Source organism: Quercus robur, chromosome 11 (assembly GCF_932294415.1).
Source record: "Quercus robur chromosome 11, dhQueRobu3.1, whole genome shotgun sequence".
In the NCBI taxonomy this organism is placed as follows: domain Eukaryota; kingdom Viridiplantae; phylum Streptophyta; class Magnoliopsida; order Fagales; family Fagaceae; genus Quercus; species Quercus robur.
Window position 1 is genome coordinate 44,615,292 of NC_065544.1, and position 19,531 is coordinate 44,634,822.

The 19,531-nt window shown below is 33.8% G+C and overlaps 2 protein-coding genes across 2 annotated transcripts; both read right to left on the reverse strand.

Moving 5' to 3' along the window:
• Window positions 1-1,639: 1,639 nt before the first annotated feature.
• LOC126705664 (ras-related protein Rab7) lies at window positions 1,640-5,837 on the reverse strand. The gene is made up of 7 exons (XM_050404775.1): window positions 5,581-5,837; window positions 5,271-5,297; window positions 5,030-5,129; window positions 3,369-3,515; window positions 3,167-3,247; window positions 2,922-3,067; window positions 1,640-1,950 (listed from the first exon to the last, which is right to left on the reverse strand). Exons 1-7 carry the CDS (start codon window positions 5,631-5,633, stop codon window positions 1,884-1,886), a joined length of 621 nt encoding a protein of 206 aa, XP_050260732.1. The 5' UTR covers window positions 5,634-5,837; the 3' UTR covers window positions 1,640-1,883.
• A 9,007-nt stretch (window positions 5,838-14,844) lies between these two features.
• On the reverse strand, window positions 14,845-19,468 carry LOC126705089 (uncharacterized). The gene is made up of 4 exons (XM_050404038.1): window positions 19,397-19,468; window positions 15,735-15,875; window positions 15,256-15,396; window positions 14,845-14,919 (listed from the first exon to the last, which is right to left on the reverse strand). The coding sequence occupies exons 1-4, from the start codon at window positions 19,466-19,468 to the stop codon at window positions 14,845-14,847; spliced, it is 429 nt and encodes a 142-aa protein (XP_050259995.1).
• Between the last annotated feature and the right edge of the window lie 63 nt (window positions 19,469-19,531).

Sequence of the window (19,531 nt, forward strand, 5' to 3'; positions counted from 1 at the left end):
CATTGTTTTTGTCTTCGTGTGCACTTGTGTACATATTTATCTAATTACTGATTTATTCATTTATAAGAAAAAGGTTCTGGCTAATATATGGTATAATAAACTTATGTCTAAGCCGGTCGTTTGTTGCCAGTTGGCAATAGTTTACTGATTTCCCATCTCTTTACGTTTTGTACGATTAAGTTGCTAGTATTATAGAAAGTTTGATTCTGGAACTGAAAGTTCGAATGCCACCATGCTTTATTGTAGGTCTACTCAAGGTTTTACGGATTAGCTTTAACTCCAACAATATGAGTGATACATATGCTTGTTTGACGAGCGTCAATTTGTCTTGCAAAATCAGCAGATGCCTTGTCCTTTACATCATAGTAAGGAAGATTTGTCCATTAACAATTTAGCATCTTCCTTTGCTAAGCCATATTCCAGCTTATCTTGTTTTTTAAGTAAACATTTTTTTCAGAAGGTTAAACTTCAGTAACTAAACAGCTAGGATTTTGGAATTTTGGCTGAAGTTAAGGCTAGGTCTTTTTCAGTAGTATTTAAGAGATTCAACTTGTATAGGTAAATGATTGTTCCGTGCCAAATAGATTACTCTCATACTTTTTTAATTTATATATACTGGTGTTAATCCTGTTTGAGGAAAGTTCAATTTCCTGCTGTGTATTTTTTCCCCGCTCAATTTGGTATCATTGCTGACCTGAATATCGATCAGAATTGCACCTATTTGGTAGTGTCATCCCTAAAATTTGGGATTAGTTTTTGCCCTTTTTTTTTTATTTTATAAAAAAGCTTTGATCCAAACGGTGAAATAAAAATTGCAGCGTCAACTGTTTAATGAGCAAACCAGCCTGAATTTCATACCAGTTATTGTTAAGAAAACTTTTTCATAAAATTAGTAACTGGCATTGAAAAAATTCGTGTAACTAGCAAACGTTGTGGCCCGCCCAAATTTGAGGCTTTGGCATGATCATATCGCTGAACACTGGCCACCTAGCTGGTACACAAGGAGCTCGCTTTGCGATTATTAATATGTGGAACGAGCCTACCACGCCAGTGGAACTAAAAATACAACAACACATAGACACATCAACAGTCGGTCCAAGTCACCATTCCACTAGAAAGTATCCACACGGAAGGATTACAAATTTACAATATTAAGTTGTGGAAATGTAACTGGGGTGCCCTGACGATCTCACATAGAGATATCTGTGTCAGGCAACAATAGGAGCCTTCATTTATTATTGTTGCCTTCATTTATATGCTCAATGGCAACGGGCTTAATTTCCCACAAAGTAGAATTCAGCTGCCATATTTCTGACCCACAATCTTTCACAATCCTTCTCATTGGAGCCCCATGGAAAAAAGAAGAGCACAGACCTAATGCCTCTCTCTCTCTCTCTCTAAACAAAAAGAAGATCTAGACTTGTAAACCAACTCAGCACCTTCCATCAATCAACCAAAGATTTTTTTTTTTTTGATGGTTTATAGAGAGAGAGAGAGAGAGAGAGAGAGAGAGAGGCACATTTTGATAATTTCCATTTTCAGGTGTAATGCAGTCCATTACACCATTACAATGTTTGAACATATTGTTACAAGAATTCAATATCTTTAATAGTTGAATGGAATAGCCAACACCATGGAATCATCTTTAGAACTTTGATTGTCAACAATAACCTTGATAAATAATGTAACTTGATCATTCAAGCAGTACTTACACAGGTAACAAACCACCAAATCCAACCACAACAAATGGACTAATTTGTTTCACACACTAATATACAGTGCAGCATACTTAACAATAAAACAGTTTAACGGGATCGAATTGTTTCTAGGACTTCTAAAGATAAATTTATTTTACTGAAAAAAAAAAAATCCAGGCATTATATTTAGCACTCACAACCAGTTGACCGCTGCTGACTGCTGCTTGCAACATCAATGGTGTCTGGCAAGTATCTTCATAATGCATAAAATCCCAACCAGAAGAGCAAAGACAAAAGAAAGAATTAGTATCTTGATAAGTCGCATATATAAAAAGTTGTAACTTGTGTAATAGGTATACGTAACATCATATTTGCATTTGGAGTCCATGAGTGGGTTCCACAGACAAGTGATAAGAGTATTGCATTGAACTGTTACATAACATAAGATACTTCTTGCACATCCAGGTGTCATTTAAGTTAGAGATCATTGGTGGAAAAAAATATTATAATTTGTCATAATCCTGGAACAAATGCGGTTAACATGTTCAACTTTGGGAATCACGTAATCCTAGGAATAAGTACGGTCTGCTAAAGATCTCTGTTCTGACTGAAAGAAATCGGTGAAATCTAATGGCTGAGTAATTAATATGGTAATTGAAATGAAAATAAGAGCATCATGCAGAACCAATTTTCACTGTAACCAATTTATGTTAAGAGTAAAATACTAAAACTAGAGTAACAAATAGAAGGATGGATCTACAAATGCCCACAGCTATCATAAATAACCAAGCATGACAAAGATGATGTAAATATCATGGAAACAGATAAAATATTGAAAGGGATTCTTTCAGTAGTCCACATAATCAACATGCAGCTAATATCTTATGCCCACAAAATACGTAGCTGATAGATGTTTAGACTAATCTTATAAACTAATTGTGAGAATTTCAGCCTGCTAAGAAGAAACAAATAGTCTTTGCTTTATAGTTTTTGCTGTTTTTTCTGATTCCTTAGTACACTGCCTGTGTGTTTTGGTTTCCTGTATTGTTTTCTTTATTCAATGAAGTTATATTACTTATTAAAAAAACAAAAATAGCCCAGCAGTATGATAAATGTAAATTCCTAAACAGTATGAAGAACAAAAGGCAGAGCATCCGCATGCCTGTGCACTCATATGCATGCAATGTATATGTGAAAATTGAGAATTCATTTTTTTCAACTTACATTTCTTCCTCTTCACCACTCTTCAGGGCATTCTTAGCTATGCACTGAAAGGCTTCTTCCACATTAATACCTTCCTTGGCAGAGGTCTCAAAGTATGGAATATTTCCCTTTGATGCACACCAAGCTCGAGCTTTTTTCTCTGAAACCTGGAAAACCAACAGAAAGCTACATGTTGAATTTGATCACAAATGGTATCTAAGTCACATGAGAGAGGGGGAGAGCAATAATTTCAAGGAAAGACATACCACTCTACTATTTCCACCATCTACATCGACCTTGTTCCCTAGAACAACAAATGGAAAATTTTCTGGATCTGAGGGACTTGCCTGCAGAAGGTTTCTCATATCATCACCACAATTGCAATTTTTTTTTTTTTTTTCATTTAAGAAGCCACAAGAGGATTTGTAAATGAACTTGCTGAAAAGTTTAGAAATACAAATGGCAAACCTGAATAAGGAATTCTTCTCTCCAGTTGTTAAGGTTGTCAAATGACTTCATTGAATTAACATCATATACAAGAACACAGCAATCAGCACCACGGTAGAAGGCAACACCAAGGCTTTGGAATCTTTCCTGGCCAGCTGTATCCCAGATCTGATAAAACAAAAGAATAGATTTAATTAATCTTCATTATAGAGGCACAAAAAGATTACCATCAGAAGATCTAACAGTACAAGTGGAAAACCAAGGCACAGACATAACTTGCACTCTGTATGAATTATAATGATAGGCACGTGAATTTTTTTTACATCAAATGAAAATCCAAGCAGGAATTATGTAGTGACCAATTGTCCTGTAAATGAATGAAAGAGGAACCCAAACATAACAGTCATGACTGGGAATTTTTTTTTTTTTTTTTTTTGATAAATAACGAAATATCATTAATCAAAAAGACCCAGGTACACCGGAAGCGTATGTGGATAGGAGTACATCAAGATCGTAAATTACACAGTCATGACTGGGAATTAATAGCCAATCCATCACATTCTCAATTTATTGGAAATTTCTAGTTCTTTACTCTCTACAATTTAATTTAACGAACATGTTTAAAAAGTGTGTAGAATTTCTTCATGAAAATGTTTACACAACAATCTACAATGGTGCATACGTTGTAGAAAAAATTGAAATAACACCTTTCATTCTCAGTGATGAATTATGCAATCTTCATAGTTAAGCTGTTTCTAATAGAAAAGTTGAAGACAGTCAGGATCTTAATGCTCCTCATAGTAAATTATGTTTCCCACCCTCAATCAGCAAGACTTTGATAACACAGGTTTATTTTTTATTATCTAGTATACAATATAATGAGAAAGTGTCATTATATATTATTTAATATAACCTTATTACGTTCTAGAAAACTAGTCAAACTAGAAGTCATAATACTACTAATACAAGAAAGAGTCATTCCATATTTTTGTGCTCAATGTACTCAGAGAGTAGATGAATTTGATTAATAAAAATATTGAGTGTTTTGAGCGACGAGGGATGTTGGCCTTTGTGTGTTCTTTTCTCCATTTCTTGTCTTCTCTCTTTTCTTCTTCACTTTCTTGCGGTATTGTCCACGGGTACAGTTCCCTTGAACACCATAAGTTTCCTCTTTTCCTTCTCCCACACAACTCTAAATCAAGAGCTTTCTTTTACCTATCAAAAGCGCTAAAGTCCAACAAACTTTCTCCCACCAAATAGTCAATCAAATAACTCATCAAACTACAATTTAATTCCCAACACAACCCAATAATTCTAATTCTTTCTTCAACAATTCTAAGCTTTAGATTCACAAATTCTCCCAACCCTAAGGCCTAAACCCACTAATTTATCTCCTATTTATTTCCGAGTTTAGTCACGCACCCAAGAACCCAAAAAATTGAACAAATAGCAAAGAATGACAATGCAAACATAATCTATAGATGTCATAGCAAGATCTTCAGCTTACAATCACGAAATTCCTCACAAAATCAAGACGTTCACGCTAAAAAAAGCACACTCAAAATCAATACTTGTCTAGGCATGCGTGCAAGCGACAACAAACAAACGCATCAGCATATGAAAATTAAAACTTGCATTGTTCAATTAAGAACAAAAATAATCAGCACCAGTCAAGTGTCAACCTGTAGGGTGAAGAGCCTATCTTCAAACTGCACTTCCTTTGTCAAAAAATCAGCTCCGATTGTCGCCTTGTATTGATTGCTAAACTTCCTATTTACATATCTATTAGAAAAATTTGTCAAGGCAAAACCATCAAAAATATATTGCTCTTCATTTTTAACAAAAAAAAAAAAAAAAATTTGAAAATGCAAACAAAATTTACAATAGCAGAAATAATAAAAATAATCAAGCGCACAAGGATACTGGTTCATCAAAGAGGTCTTTCCAACCCTGTAAAACACACAGATTAAAGTACACGCAATTAGATCAAACTAAACAGAATAAGAATTGTAGCTAAAAAAACTCTAATCAGATCAAAACTAGATAAAAACTAAACCAATAAGCAATAAATTGGTAGAGTTAGATATGAATCTGTGTGAAAATCAGTAAGATCTCAAAGATCCGTCAAAATCTCTCAAAAACTAAAACCCTAGGATTCCAAAATCAAAGCTCACACACACAGAGAGACACAAACACATAAAGGAGAGAGGGAGAGAGAGAATCAGAGAGAGACCCGCTATCGCCGAGGATGATGACCTTCAAGAGGGTTCTTCTACGGGAAGGCATGGTACGGATATCGAATTCGATTCGATCAGAGAGAGAGATTGATTGATTTGGAGGGGCTGTTTGGTTTTTTTGTAGTTTTTCGGACTATGGCTCCGTATGTGTGTGTGTGTGTGTGTGTGTGTGAGTGAGAATCAAATGCGAATAATTCTCTCTAGAGCAAATCGGAGCTTCGTAGTCTGGGAACCAAAAAGCTGGACTGACCTGTAACTTTTTGTAAGCGTTGCGTTTCCTTTAAATATATATTTTTTTAATATTTTTTATTTTATTTTTTATCCAGGAAATGTTAGTCATGTGGTGGAATGCAACAGCCGGAAGAATCCAATTTGTGCCAACTAAAAGTACCATTTCTTTTGTGATTGGAATAATTATTTTATTAGGAATAAGTACCATTTTTTTTTTCTTTTTTGGGTAAATACTATTAACTTAGCTTGATGTTAATTTAGTCAAGGCATTTTGAAATTCAACAATTTGATCCTTAAATCTAGCTTACCTTTTAAACACAGCTAGGTCGGTTAATCATGGTATCGCATAGTTTGACTAAATTATCTATTAAGTATCCAAATTGTGCTGTGTAGATAGAGCATGTTCCATCCATTGTTATCTCTTTTGTTCACGCTTATTTAGTCACTCTTTTATATATATGTTAATAGCCAAAGTTCAGAGAAAAGCAAATTAGAATCTAAATTGAATTTCAATTAGAGTTTAATCCTGAGTCATGTATCTTGTTTAATTTTTAATTTTTGTACTGAGCGAATTATTGAGTTTAAAAATCGAAAAATTTGAATCCAATTGAATTTCAATTAGAGTTTATTTGTAAGCCAAGTGTCCTATTTAATTTTTAATTTTTATACCGTGCAAATTATTGAGTGTAAGAATCAAAAAGTCCAAATCCAATTAGATTCAAAATTGGATTTAAATTGGAGTCCAAGTTTGCGCCACATGTTCATCTTTTTTTTTAGGCAAGTGAATTATTAGTTGCAAAAGCCAAAATGTCTAAACCTAATTAAATTATAAATTATATAAATATATATAATATTAGAAACCATTACATATTTTAAAAATATATTATTTAAAAAATGTGTAAGCTAATACCATGTATAATTTTAACATTTTCTAAAAAAAATGTATAATTTAAACAGTATAATTGTAATTGTTTTTGTTAGGTTTTAAATATTTAGGATTAAATGTTTAGATTCAAATTTCATGTATGTTGGCAAACCGAGTACAAAAACATGTCTAGTATAAGATATTTTTGTCTTAGAACAGTTTTAGATATTACTCAAGTTGACTTAAGTCAAGATTCAAGAACAGTCAAACATGTGTGTAATAAATACCACCCTTCCCACTCCCTCCTTTTCTATTTCCTGAGTCTTCTGTTTATATTATCTCAAAAAAAAAAAAAAAAAAAAAATTACATACCAGCACAATTTTGCATTGAACAATTCCAAGTGACTTATCAAAGTCAAAATTTCCAAACTTGAAAACTATATTCAGAGCAAATCGTATGTGTCTACTTTGTGAGCAAATACCGTGTGCGCACTACTAATTATCTTTTTCGCTTACTAGAATTGTAAATTATACTTTTAAGTCATTTTGATTTTGTCTTAATAATAAAAATGTTACTGGTCATACTAAAATTACTGTGCATTTGCCTTAATGCACTATTCATGTCCCATGAACAGTGCAAGAGGCACTAGTTCACCCAAAAAAAAAAAGGAGGAAAATGCAGACGCTAGCATTTTCATCTGTATCCAAACCAACACTAAATCTCTATTTTGAATTGTGACCTTATAAAACAATTTAATTTGATCTTCGTTGTTGGAGTGACCATTAAATACTAACTCGACTTAAAAATATAAAATTTTAATTGTTTTGAGAGCATTAAAAAATAAAAATTAAAGTTTTTTTTTCCCTTCGTAGTCCTTTTCTTTTCTTTTTTTAATCTTCCCCCATTTTCGAATAATCCAGCCACCAAAACTATCTATCCAAAATCACTACCATCTTCTTATCCAAACCCAACCTCCATCCACACCGCCAATCAAGCCTTGGATAAAATCATCTCAGCAACCCCAAACCCTATCAAAATACCGACATGCATATAACCAGCTTTCAAGACTCAATAACAAAAAGTCATGTTTGATTTTCAAGCCTTCATAATAGAACAAGCATCACACCATCGCACCATCACTAGTGCAACCATATTCGGCTTTCGAGTCTCAATGACGAAAAATCATTTAAAAACAAAACAAAACAAAATTCATAGTACCTAACTCCTTCAATACAAAATCTATGAACGTTCATCACAAAAACAAAATTCACAGTTATCATAACTATAAGCTTAGTTAGCATTTAATAACTCATTAATAAATATAGACGAAATAACGAGTTTTAACACACTACCAAAATTTCGAACTAAAAGTTAAATTTTGAAATTTTAGAACAAAAATCAAAACGATCCCAAAACTTAGAAACAAGTTTACACATTTCGTGAGGTAGTCAAAAGTTTCCAATTCTTAGTCAGTTTGCCTCTTTTATACAATTTTGATTATCATGATCAATTGAGATAAGATTTAGATGTTGTCCTCTATCCTTAGGTATGAATGACAATAAAATTATAGTACTATGCATTTGGATTTGAGTTTTTTTTTTTTTTTTTTTTTTTTGAATTCGATATTTACCATGGAAGGGGTGAATTTGAACCTCATGGACACACTACAAGGTTTTGGCTTGAGAATTTAAAATAAATAGAATTGAAAAACAATTGCTAATATAAATTGTAAGATTAAGGGCCCAAATCATGTATTAGGCCTTGGGCCTTGACCGAGAATATGAGCAATCCGAAGACGAGTGGATGGTAATGAATGGTTCAAACCCAAGACTCAATGAGCGAAATACAGATAGGAGGATAGTCCGAGGAGGAATATCTCCTCGGATATGATAAATACATCTCAAATACGTATTCCAACAATCACGATGACCTTCCAGGAAGTTTCAGTGATAAATGTGTATCATGAACGTCCAAGGATGATGGGACCTCAGAAATATCTTAGGGAAAACTGCTACCACCGCATTGAATGCACTGCAACTACTTTCCTGACCGCATTTATGTTGAGGAGACCCCTGAACAGTGTTGTCTTGGCTACCACAACTCACAGAAAACCAAAGAGGGTGTCTGATGGGACAGGCACTCAAGTGAAGGCTCAAATGATCAACAAGTGTAGGATCAAAATAGTCCAGAGAGAGCTATATAATATAAGAGACCCTCCGTGAGGTGGAGATCGGGAAAAATAGAGAAAGAACACTGTAGCAATCTAAATTATACTTGAATCCAATTGTGATCAATTTATAAAAGTGAAACCTCCTCGGACTGTAAGTCCATTGATATCAAAATCTCTTATTTGTGTTTGATTATCATTTAATCTAGTACTAGCCATTGTCCAACTCATTAAGGCCTAGTTCTTTGACCCACTCTCTACAAATTCATTGTACTGAGCTCACTGGCTAGAATCATACATTTTGGACTTGGGTTGCGAAACGGGTCCTTACATAAATTATTTGATATAAATTTAACAAAACATGATAATTTGACTTCAAAGATTTTGCTCAAATAAAAAATGTTGTGATATTATGGATTAAAAATAACTTCTTACACATGATCATTTTCAAATCTAAATATTAGTAAATCTTAAATCTCTATCCATAGATTTCATTTAAAAAAAAAAAAAAACTTGTTCTTTCATATCTTATTCAAGTCATTTAAAATAAATTTTAGATCTAAATATTTCTCTATGAATTAATTCAATGGAATTATCGGTTTTATCATTCAATCACGCAAATTATTAAGTAATTCAAGCAGATAAATAATTGAGCCACAGTTTTTAATTACCAAATCACTATTTAATCTCTTTCCCTTCGGTGAGAATTGACCACATTCCCTTAATTTTTGTTTCTTACTATTGTGCATTTGTGCTTAGAAGCATCAAGTTAGGTGGTGAGTCATGACTGGGGAGGACTGGAGGAGCCTCTACGACTACGAGTCTATAGCTTCTGTTGAATTGAGGAGGAGCCTCTATGGCTTTTGTTATATTGGGGGCCCAATATTATACCACTCTTTCGGTTTGTTTGGATTAAGAGGATAGAGGGAGAGTAGAGTAGAGTAAAGTGCAATTGATCCAAAATTAGTCTATTTTTATCCAACTCTACTCTACTCCCCTCCACTCTCCCTCCGTTCCCTCTCAATCCAAACAGACCCTTTGTTATCAATTTTTTCCTTCAATTGGCTTTTTATTTCTCATTTAGCCTTTATAGCAAAGATTTTTTTTCCTTCATTTTGGAGGAATAAGAATGCAACTATAAGAAGATTTTGAAAGGTGTACCTAGCTAGATGTTGTCTTTGACGTGGTGGATGGAAGAGAGGTTAAGATTAAAGAACTTTAAAAATATATATATTAAAAAGAAGAATTTTTTTTCTTCTAATTTACTATTTACCTGAGATTCTTAATTAAACGAAACATTGGTAGGTTTTAAAATTTAGTTGGCATTTCAAACAGAAATTGACAGGGTGTAATTTGTATAAATAGTAATATTACTTAACCAAAAAATAAAAGGGTTAAATTTATTGCGCACATAGTTTTACACAATCCCCTAAAACTAAAAGCGCTACATTACCATACTCCATGGTCTAAGAGTATCTAAAAATTATTTTGAAATATGTAAAACATTTTTATGTGTATGAAATTGCATAAATTTGTGTAAAACCGTATGTGTAATAAACATGGCTCAAAATATCATCGTATTTCATGCCTGCAGAAAACCCTACGCTAACCCAAAATTCCTGCTCCCTTGCCCCCTAGCCTCTTTCTTAGGGTTGTTCATGGGTCGGGTTGGCTCGGATTTGGACCTGACCTGCACTTGACCTGATTGGTTCGGGCAGCTGAAAAATTGACCCATACTCAACCGAACATACAGGTCGGATCTGTCAATTTAGGTCATCGGTTGGACAAGTTGGATTCAACGGTTTAACAGGTCTAGACCACGAATTGGGCCAAATTTTTAGATTTTCATGGATTTTTTTTGGGGCCTTTTTTGCCAAAAATTAATGGGATTTCTAAATTACAAGGATTTAAAAGTTCTTGAATCTTGTCATATCAAATTGGGCCTTTTTTTTTTTTACTTCATTTATTTTAAAATGAGCCTTCAAGCTCTGCTTGAACCAATATCAATCCAAATTAATATTTCCCAATACCTTTTAAAATGAGCCTTCAAGCTCTACTTGAAGCAATATCAGTCCAAATTAATACATCCTAGTCCCCAAATATTGGGAACAAAAAATACACAGAATATTGACAATTAGGAACTAAAAATACATAGAATAGCAATAAAACCTGGGCACTATATCAAACAAATAAAAACACACAAAATACCATTATTTACCACCTGTTATACATCAATAGCATGTAAAACCTAAGCAAAATATCAAACAAATAAAAACGCAAAAAATACCATTTTTTACCGCCTGTTAAACATCTACACAATACAAGTAACAAATATCTTCAAAATTGCCTAAGCCTAAGAACCTAGGCACTAGGCAGTACCTCAAAATTGCCTCAAGAATACTCAGGCATATAAAAGTCAATCTAAACACATATTAAACCTACCAACCATTCCACACATCAAGTAAATTTTCAGAACCACACAAAATGCATTGCTATAGATACTAGAACATCTTCATAATTCCATATATATATATATATATATATATTTATAGTAAGCTATAGAGGCAAAGAAGGCAATTACTGCAAGTTTGTAAGGCAGTAAACCACCAAGGTAGTAGGCTAGTTACAATATTCCCAGCAGTAGATATAATTAGTTACAATTATGAAATACTATAAGTATTTCAAAAATATAGCTTTCCTAAAGCAATAAGGAACTACTCTATTATCTATAGTTAACAAGTCCATAACTTATAGAAAGGAAAGCCTACATAGATGCTAAGTTTTCCTTCCTATAAGCAAGAGTTCATGTATAGTTAGAAAAACTATATATCTGTCCAAAAAAGCTTCCAAAATATATCCAAAATACTGCCTCGTATACAAAATGCAACCTTCCTTCCTCTTACAATACAAGGGGCAAAAAATATTTATAAATAATATATAAAGACAAAGAAAAAAAAGCTACAGAATGATCAAATGAGAAATAACCAATATCAACAAAAATTATAAGTAAGGGCAGAAACGTACTCGGTCAGTGATCATTCATCAATACTAACTATGGTACGAGTACCTTTGCTTGAGTAGGAACTAGAACTTGCTGCTATTGTTGCTTGATTCAAAACTAGAAAAAGAATAAATGAAGGCAATAGATTAAATTTTGCTCAAGTATATGACACATTTAATAACACTTAATAGACAATTAGTTTGGAAGTTAAACATATTACCTAAGTCATGAAATTCACCCTCCAATGCCTCCATCTCGTCCTTTGATTTGCGAAAAGAAATTGGGACAAGGGCTTGTAGCTAATTTTGAGTACAAACAAGATTTTGAACCGTAAGAGGAGAGAGTGAACTTTGAAATAGATCAAGTATGCACCCTCCAATACTAAATGTCAACTCAGAAGCAACCGTAGAAACAGGTACAGCCAGCACATCCCTGGCCATTTTGGACAGCACTTAGTACCTATCTGAATTGGCCTTCCATCACCCCAAAATCTCAAATTTCACATCTCTTCTTCTCTCACAATTTTTAGCCAAATATTTTCCAATCTCATTGCTACACCCTATAAACTTCTCAACCTCCAAGAAATGCTCATATCGAGAATTAACCCTCGAATGTGGATCGGACAACCAGTTGTGTCACCTTCTATGTGTGTCCTCTCACTCCCACTTGGTACTACCACATTTGGTGAATCAACACAAGAGTAAGAATCATACAACCTATCCAAGGTCTTCCTCACCAAATCAATCATCTCATCAACCACTTCATCCCTATAAATTTTAGAAAAAGAAACTTCAAAAATCTCATTTTTTTTTCTTGGATCAAGAACCACAGCCACATATAAAAGATGATTAATTTTATTATCTTTCCCCCTAATACTTTTTAAATTTAGCTTCCATTTTAGTTGCCATGTTTTTCAAGAGATGATTTTGAGATTTAATTAATTGGGCAATATTCTCTTGAATCATAAACATCTCATCAAAGAAGGTATTTGAAGTAACATACAAAGAATCGGGGAACTTCTTTGTTGCATTGTAAAAAAGTTTCAAGAAACCCACAAATGTCCTACAATTTTGAAAATCAACCCTACTAGAAATTCCCAAACTGCCACTATTTTCATTCTTCATAAAGTATGAAGAATAACTATCATCCTCAAAGTCCATTCATAGGAACACTTTCTCAAATTTTTCAGCAGTATCTAACATGAGGTAGGTAGAGTTTCACATAGTAGGTATATCTAGACAAAGAAAACACTTGGATTCAATATAAAATCTCTCCATAAAAGTCCTGGAAGTTTGATTTCCATTTGGTGAGGACTTCACATATCTCACCGCTTCATGCACCTTAGTAATGGATCCATCAATTTCTTTCAAACCATCCCCCACAATCAGATTTAAGATATGTGCATAACCCCTCATATGCAAGAACTCATGTTCTAAAACAGTTCCCTTCCAATCTTTAATTACTGTTTGTAAAAATTTAATGGAAGCTCCATTTGAGGAAGCATTATCCACTGTCAAGGTGAATATGCCATCAACACCACAACCACATATAAAAGATGATTAATTTTATCATCTTTCCCCCAATACTTTTCAAATTTAGCTTCTATTTTAGTTGCCATGTTTTTCAAGAGATGATTTTGAGGTTTAATTAATTGTGCAATATTCTTTTGAATCACAAACATCTCATCAAAGAAGGTATTTGAAGTAACATACAAAGAACCGGATAACTTCTTTGTTGCATTGTAAAAAAGTTTCAAGAAACACACAAATGTCCTACAATTTTGAAAATCAACCCCACTAGAATATCCCAAACTACCACTATTTTCATTCTTCATAAAGTATGAAGAATAATTATCATCCTCAAAGTCCATTCGTAGGAACACTTTCTTAAATTTTTCAGCAGTATCTAACATGAGGTAGGTAGAGTTTCACATAGTAGGTACATCTAGACAAAGAAAACACTTGGATTAAATAAATAATCTCTCCATAAAACTCCTAAAAATTTGATTTCCATTTGGTGAAGACTTCACATATCTCACCACTTCACACACTTTAGTAATGGATGCATTAATTTCTTTCAAACCATCTCCCACAATCAGATTTAAGATATGTGCATAACCCCTCATATGCGAGAACTAATGTTCTAAAACAGTCCCCTTTCAATATTTAATTACTGTTTGTAAAAATTTAATGGTAGCACCATTTGAGGAAGCATTATCCACTGTCAAGGTGAATATGCCATCAACACCCTACTCACACAAACACATCTTAATCTTTCTACCTATAGTCTCCCCTTTATGGTCTTCTACTTGATAAAAATTCAGAATTCTTTTATGCAACTTCCAAGCATCATCAACGAAATGACACGTGAGAGACATATAATTTAGATTTTGAATATTAGTTCATGTATCCGTAGTAAGACACACCCTTTGACCCTTTAAGAACTCCCTTAGTTTCTCTCTCTTAATACTATAAATGCAAATCATATCTCTAGCCACAGTTTGACAAGATGGGATATCCCTAGGACGCAACTTAGGTTGTAAGGTTGTTAAACATCTTTGAAACCTATACCCCTCAACACACTTAAAAGGCAACTCATCTATTATAATCATTTCAATAAGTGCTTTTCTAAAAACTTTAATAGTAAAGACTGTTGGCACATGTTGAAACCCTTTCTTTCCATCCATTTGAGGTTCAAACGCTAAGGTTTGTTGCCCTTTAAGTATTTCTTTATTGGTGTTTGTATGACAATGTGACACATGATGTAATAATTTAATAGTACCATGCCCTTAACTAACATCAAAATAGGTTTTCTAACAATAATTGCAAATAGCCTTAACATGACCCTCCCCAATATCTATTTTTTCAAAATGATCCTAAGTAGTAAACTTTCTCTTATTATTACTAAGAGCAACAGCTTTATTACTCACATCGCGTTTATCTTTAGGTGGAAGTAGGGGAACTTTAGTAGTAGTTGGAGTGGCAGCAAGTTTAGCTTAGGCAACAAGTCTAGCTTGGGCAGCAGGTGTTGCTGCTTGAGAAGGGGGTGCATCACTAGTGGGTTCCATAACCTAACATCAAATTTAAGATAAGTATTAGCAAACCACAAAAACAATGATACTAGTATCATTTTACTACCTTAATATACACACTAGTGACACAACAACAACAACAAACTTAAAGTTTGTTGCCCTTTTAAGTTCTTCTTTATTAGTGTTCTTAGGACAATGTGACACATGATGTAATAATTTAGTAGTACCATGTCCTTAATTAACATCAAGATAGGTTTTCTAACAATAATTGCAAACAGCCTTAACATGACCCTTCCTAATATCTATTTTTTCAAAATGATCCCAAGCAATAAACTTTCTCTTATTATTACTAGGAGCAACAACTTTATTACTCACCTCGTGTTTATCTTTAGGTAGAAGTGGGGGAACTTTAGCAGTAGTTGGAGTGGCAACAGGTTTAGCTTGAGCAACAAGTCTAGCTTGGGCAGCATGTGTTGCTGCTTGGGAAGGGGGTGCATCACTAGTGGGTTCCATAACCTAATAACATCAAATTTAAGCTAAGCATTAGCAAATCACAAAAACAATAATACTAGTATCATTTTACTACCCTAACATACACACTAGTGGCACAACAACAACAACAAACTTAAGGTTTGTTGCCTTTTAAGTGCTTCTTTATTAGTGTTCTTAGGACAATGTTACACATGATGCAAGAATTTAGTAGTACCATGCCTTTAACTAACAACAAGATAGGTTTTCTAACAATAATTGCAAACAACCTTAACATGACCCTCCCCAATATCTACTTTTTCAAAATGATCCCAAGCAATGAACTTTCTCTTATTATTACTAGAAGCAATAGCTTTATTACTCACCTCGCGTTTATCTTTAGGTGGAAGTGGGGGAATTTTAGTAGTAATTAGAGTGGTAGCAGGTTTAGCTTGGGCAACAAGTCTAGCTTGGGTAGCAGGTGTTGCTGCTTGGAAAGGGGGTGCATCACTAGTGAGTTCCATAACCTAACAACATCAAATTTAAGCTGAGCATTAGCAAACCACAAAAACAATGATACTAGTATCATTTTACTACCCTAACATATACACTAGTGACACAACAACAACAACAACAAGAAGTCAAAGCAACAACAAAAGCAACGACAAAAGTAATAAACAAACAACAACAAGAAGTTAAAAGAGAAACAACAGAAGAGAGACCATACCTCAGAGAACCCTTAGTTATTAGGATTCAAGCTTGAAGAGGAAAATAAAAAGAGTAGCCTATTTGAACAAATTTCAAGTCTTGTATAGAATTAGGGTTTCAATTTTTTTAAGTTAGGAAAACATAATGAATTAAACAAATGTACAATAAAATACAATCAAATAAACAAAATAAAAATATGTTAGAATTTCATCTTTTTGAATTAGGGTTTCATCTTTAAAAAGTGAAAACTCAAAATATATAACCCAAAAATCAAATCAAACTAGTAAATATAAGGAGTAAGAGGACTATCAATTATAATGGCCTTAGGGCCTTTAACAACAGCCTGATTTTTTTTTTCTTTTAATCCCCATCCCCTCTAGCAAGATTAATGAACAATTTATTTCACAAGTCAGTACATCCAACAAGACACTCACTTTTCAAAACTCCATTCTAGGATTCTACAATTTACTACACATATATTAGCTTAAAGCTTTAGATAACATGTACAATTTTAACATTAGCAAATACATATAGAGGCTCACTTCTCAAGCACATGCAACTATGTGGCTCAGTAATTTCTTACAAGTCACAACTATAATCCTAGAGTTTTACATGATTTGAACAAAATGATAAACCCATATCTCAAAATAGAGAAACAGAGAGATGAAAAATGAAGAAATAATACCTGATACTAAGAAGTTGAGACCAAGAGGTTGAGACTCAACCCATAGTGGAAAGAAAGTGAGGTGAGGAAGTAGCGGTCTGGTGATGAGGCGGTGGCCGTAGCAAGGGTTTGGAGAGGAAGATGATTGGCGGCAGTAGCTAGGGTTTGGAGAGGAAAGGGTGGCGGCAGCTAGGGTTTGGAGAGACAGAGCATAGAGAGAACAAAGAGATTGAAAAGTTTGAAGACCATAGAGAGAATAGAGAGGTAGCTAGGGTTTGTGTGGAAGTCTGAAGAGTTTGAAACTCTAATTTGAATGATATTGAGTCGTGGAGTGTTGAGAGTTGAGAGTTGAGAATTAAGACTCTAAGAGAGTCTTAAGACTTGAGACTCTAAGAGTGGAGTGAAGGAAGACTGAATGTCTGAAACTATATTTGATTTGATATTGAGCCGTTTGATTTGATTTTGGCTTTGCGTGTACTCTTTAGTTAGCGTGTAAGTTTAAATTATTCAAAACTTAAAGCATAGAGGAGAGGGCAAAGGCTATACATGGGTTGTCTTATCACTTCACAGACCCAAAAAAATAATATTTTTTTAAAAAAATCTGAAACTATCGATCGAGTCAGGTAATATGGGTTTTTAATTCCTTAACCCGCTACCCGAACCAACTAATTGGTTTTCGTTAAAGAAAGACTTGAATCTGACCGACCATGGGTTTCAGGTCCACCCACTGGGCCTCGAGTTGGTTTGGGTGGATCATTGAACTACTAGATACTCTCTCTCTTTCACAAATAAACAGAGAAGAGCAGAGTGAAGCTTCTAGGTAAGGCTTTTGCTCTACCTCAGCCACAGAATCTGTTGGTGTCGAAGGTCCTATGATTGGATTGCTGGCGACCAATGTTGAGTGAAGTTTTCGGTGACCGGACCAATAACACTTGTGGCCGAAACAACGACTTCAATTTCCAACCTTCAAACATGGCATAGGTCACTAGAGCGATGACTCCAGTCACTAAACTTTCGGCACCTGTCGATGAAGCGGTGACTCTGACCACTGGACTACTAGTACCGAATGCCAGAGCAGTAGCTTCTACCATCACTAGTTGCCTAACCCGCCAGACCGGTGACCTAGCCACCAAATGGGGTTAGGGAATCCACTGTGTGTTTTTGTAAAATATTTTACCAATATTTTAAAGGTAAAACGTTTCTCAACTTTTTATAAAAAAATTTATGGTTAATAGAAAATATTTTTTTTAAGTTTGACTACATTTCACCTGCAAACAAACACATGAAAAATGAGAAAATATTTTACTTCAAAACAAACAAAATACTAAGGGTATGTTTATTTGGAGGGATTTTAGGAAAATTTAAAAAATTTAGGAGAGAAAAGTGAAGAGATAGCATTTTAAGTGGTTGTTTGGTTAGGAAGGGGAAGGGAAAAAAAGTGGTGGGATACAAGGTTTTTTTTTCCCACGTCCACCAAAATGTTCTCCCCAAAATAAGGAGAAAACTAGGGGGTGGGGGGGGGGGGGGGGGGGGAACTCAATTTAAGCTAATCAAAATGCCCATGTGCACAATGCACATAGGTTTCCTTTATTCTTTTTTTTTTTTTTTTTTTTTTTTCTACTTCTATATTTTTTTGGCTTTTCTTGTACTTCTCCGTAGTGTTTTGTTTGTGTGCTCATCTTCCCTTGGCTTGTGCTATTTAAAAAAAATATTAAGTGTCCAAACACAATTTTTTTTTTTAATAAAAATGTGTTACTTTTTTATTTTATTTAATGAAAACATAATTGTAATTTTATACCAACTTCATTTTTCCTCATTTTTTTTTTCTCAATCAAACAAATAAGTTTATCATTTCTCCACTTTTTCATCCTCTCAACCAAACACAAACGGGAGAACTAAATCTCTTCTATCCTCTTTCTATTTTCTATCCTTCCACTTTTCCACTCAAACCAAACAGACCCTAAAAAAAAAAAAAAAGCATTAATTCCCTTAAATGAAAAAGAACATATTCTTGAAAATTTTCATTATAGGAAAAGCATTCATCCACAAACTTTTTGTGTGTATGAATGATAATTTCTAACACTCCTAGGGAATTACCTTGAAATTTTGCTGCAGTGAACTCGTTGAAAGGATTTTTTGTAGTTTCACATATTGTGTTAGTTAAAGAGAAAACCTTGTTCTTTAACAGAAAAACCATGCAGAAACAGGTTTATATAAGTGCACAAATAAGATTTTTAGAAACATCAAAAAACTAAATCAAACATCCAAAAGAAAAACAAATGTTGATTATCTTGCTTCAACGAGCCTCAAGCAAGGGACATGCGACGTCTTATATAGGTTGAATTATTGTTTTGCTCAAGTGAACCTTGATTACGCTTGAGCATGACTTTACTTCACTTAGGCAAAATTATGCAATCTTCAATCCTTTGAAGGTCTTTATGGCAGTGCTCCAAACAAATTTTTACAAGAAGTCAGTTACATCCATGATATTTGATTACAAACAAATATCATAGAATTGGCTAACACTAAAATTCTAATTAACAAAGGCTTTCAACTATTTAACCACTTGCCCCTCTGTAAGAATTTGACCACATTCCATTAATTAATTTTTGTCCTTGTGTTACCGTTTGTTGCTAAGCATCTAGTTAGGTGGGGAGTGATGACACATTAACGTACTAGGTCATTACATGTAATGATCTGGATAATCGATAATCGATACTCGATCTGGAAATTCACAGCACAGGCCATGTATGGTTACAAAAAATTGTAATAAGTAACTAACCCTGAACCAGAAAGTCCAAATCCAGATGA

Excerpts from the sequence above, each read along its gene's own strand:
- LOC126705664 (XM_050404775.1), bottom strand. The coding sequence starts at position 5,633 with ATGCCTTCCCGTAGAAGAACCCTCTTGAAGGTCATCATCCTCGGCGAT. Across the intron at positions 3,248-3,368 it reads GAGAAGAATTCCTTATTCAG|GCAAGTCCCTCAGATCCAGA; the intron begins GTTTGCCATTTG and ends AACCTTCTGCAG. Across the intron at positions 3,068-3,166 it reads ATGGTGGAAATAGTAGAGTG|GTTTCAGAGAAAAAAGCTCG; the intron begins GTATGTCTTTCC and ends TTGGTTTTCCAG.
- LOC126705089 (XM_050404038.1), bottom strand. The coding sequence starts at position 19,468 with ATGGCCTGTGCTGTGAATTTCCAGATCGAGTATCGATTATCGATTATC. Across the intron at positions 15,876-19,396 it reads TCATTACATGTAATGACCTA|GTTATGGAACTCACTAGTGA; the intron begins GTACGTTAATGT and ends TGATGTTGTTAG. Across the intron at positions 14,920-15,255 it reads TACCTAAAGATAAACACGAG|GTTATGGAACCCACTAGTGA; the intron begins GTGAGTAATAAA and ends ATTTGATGTTAG.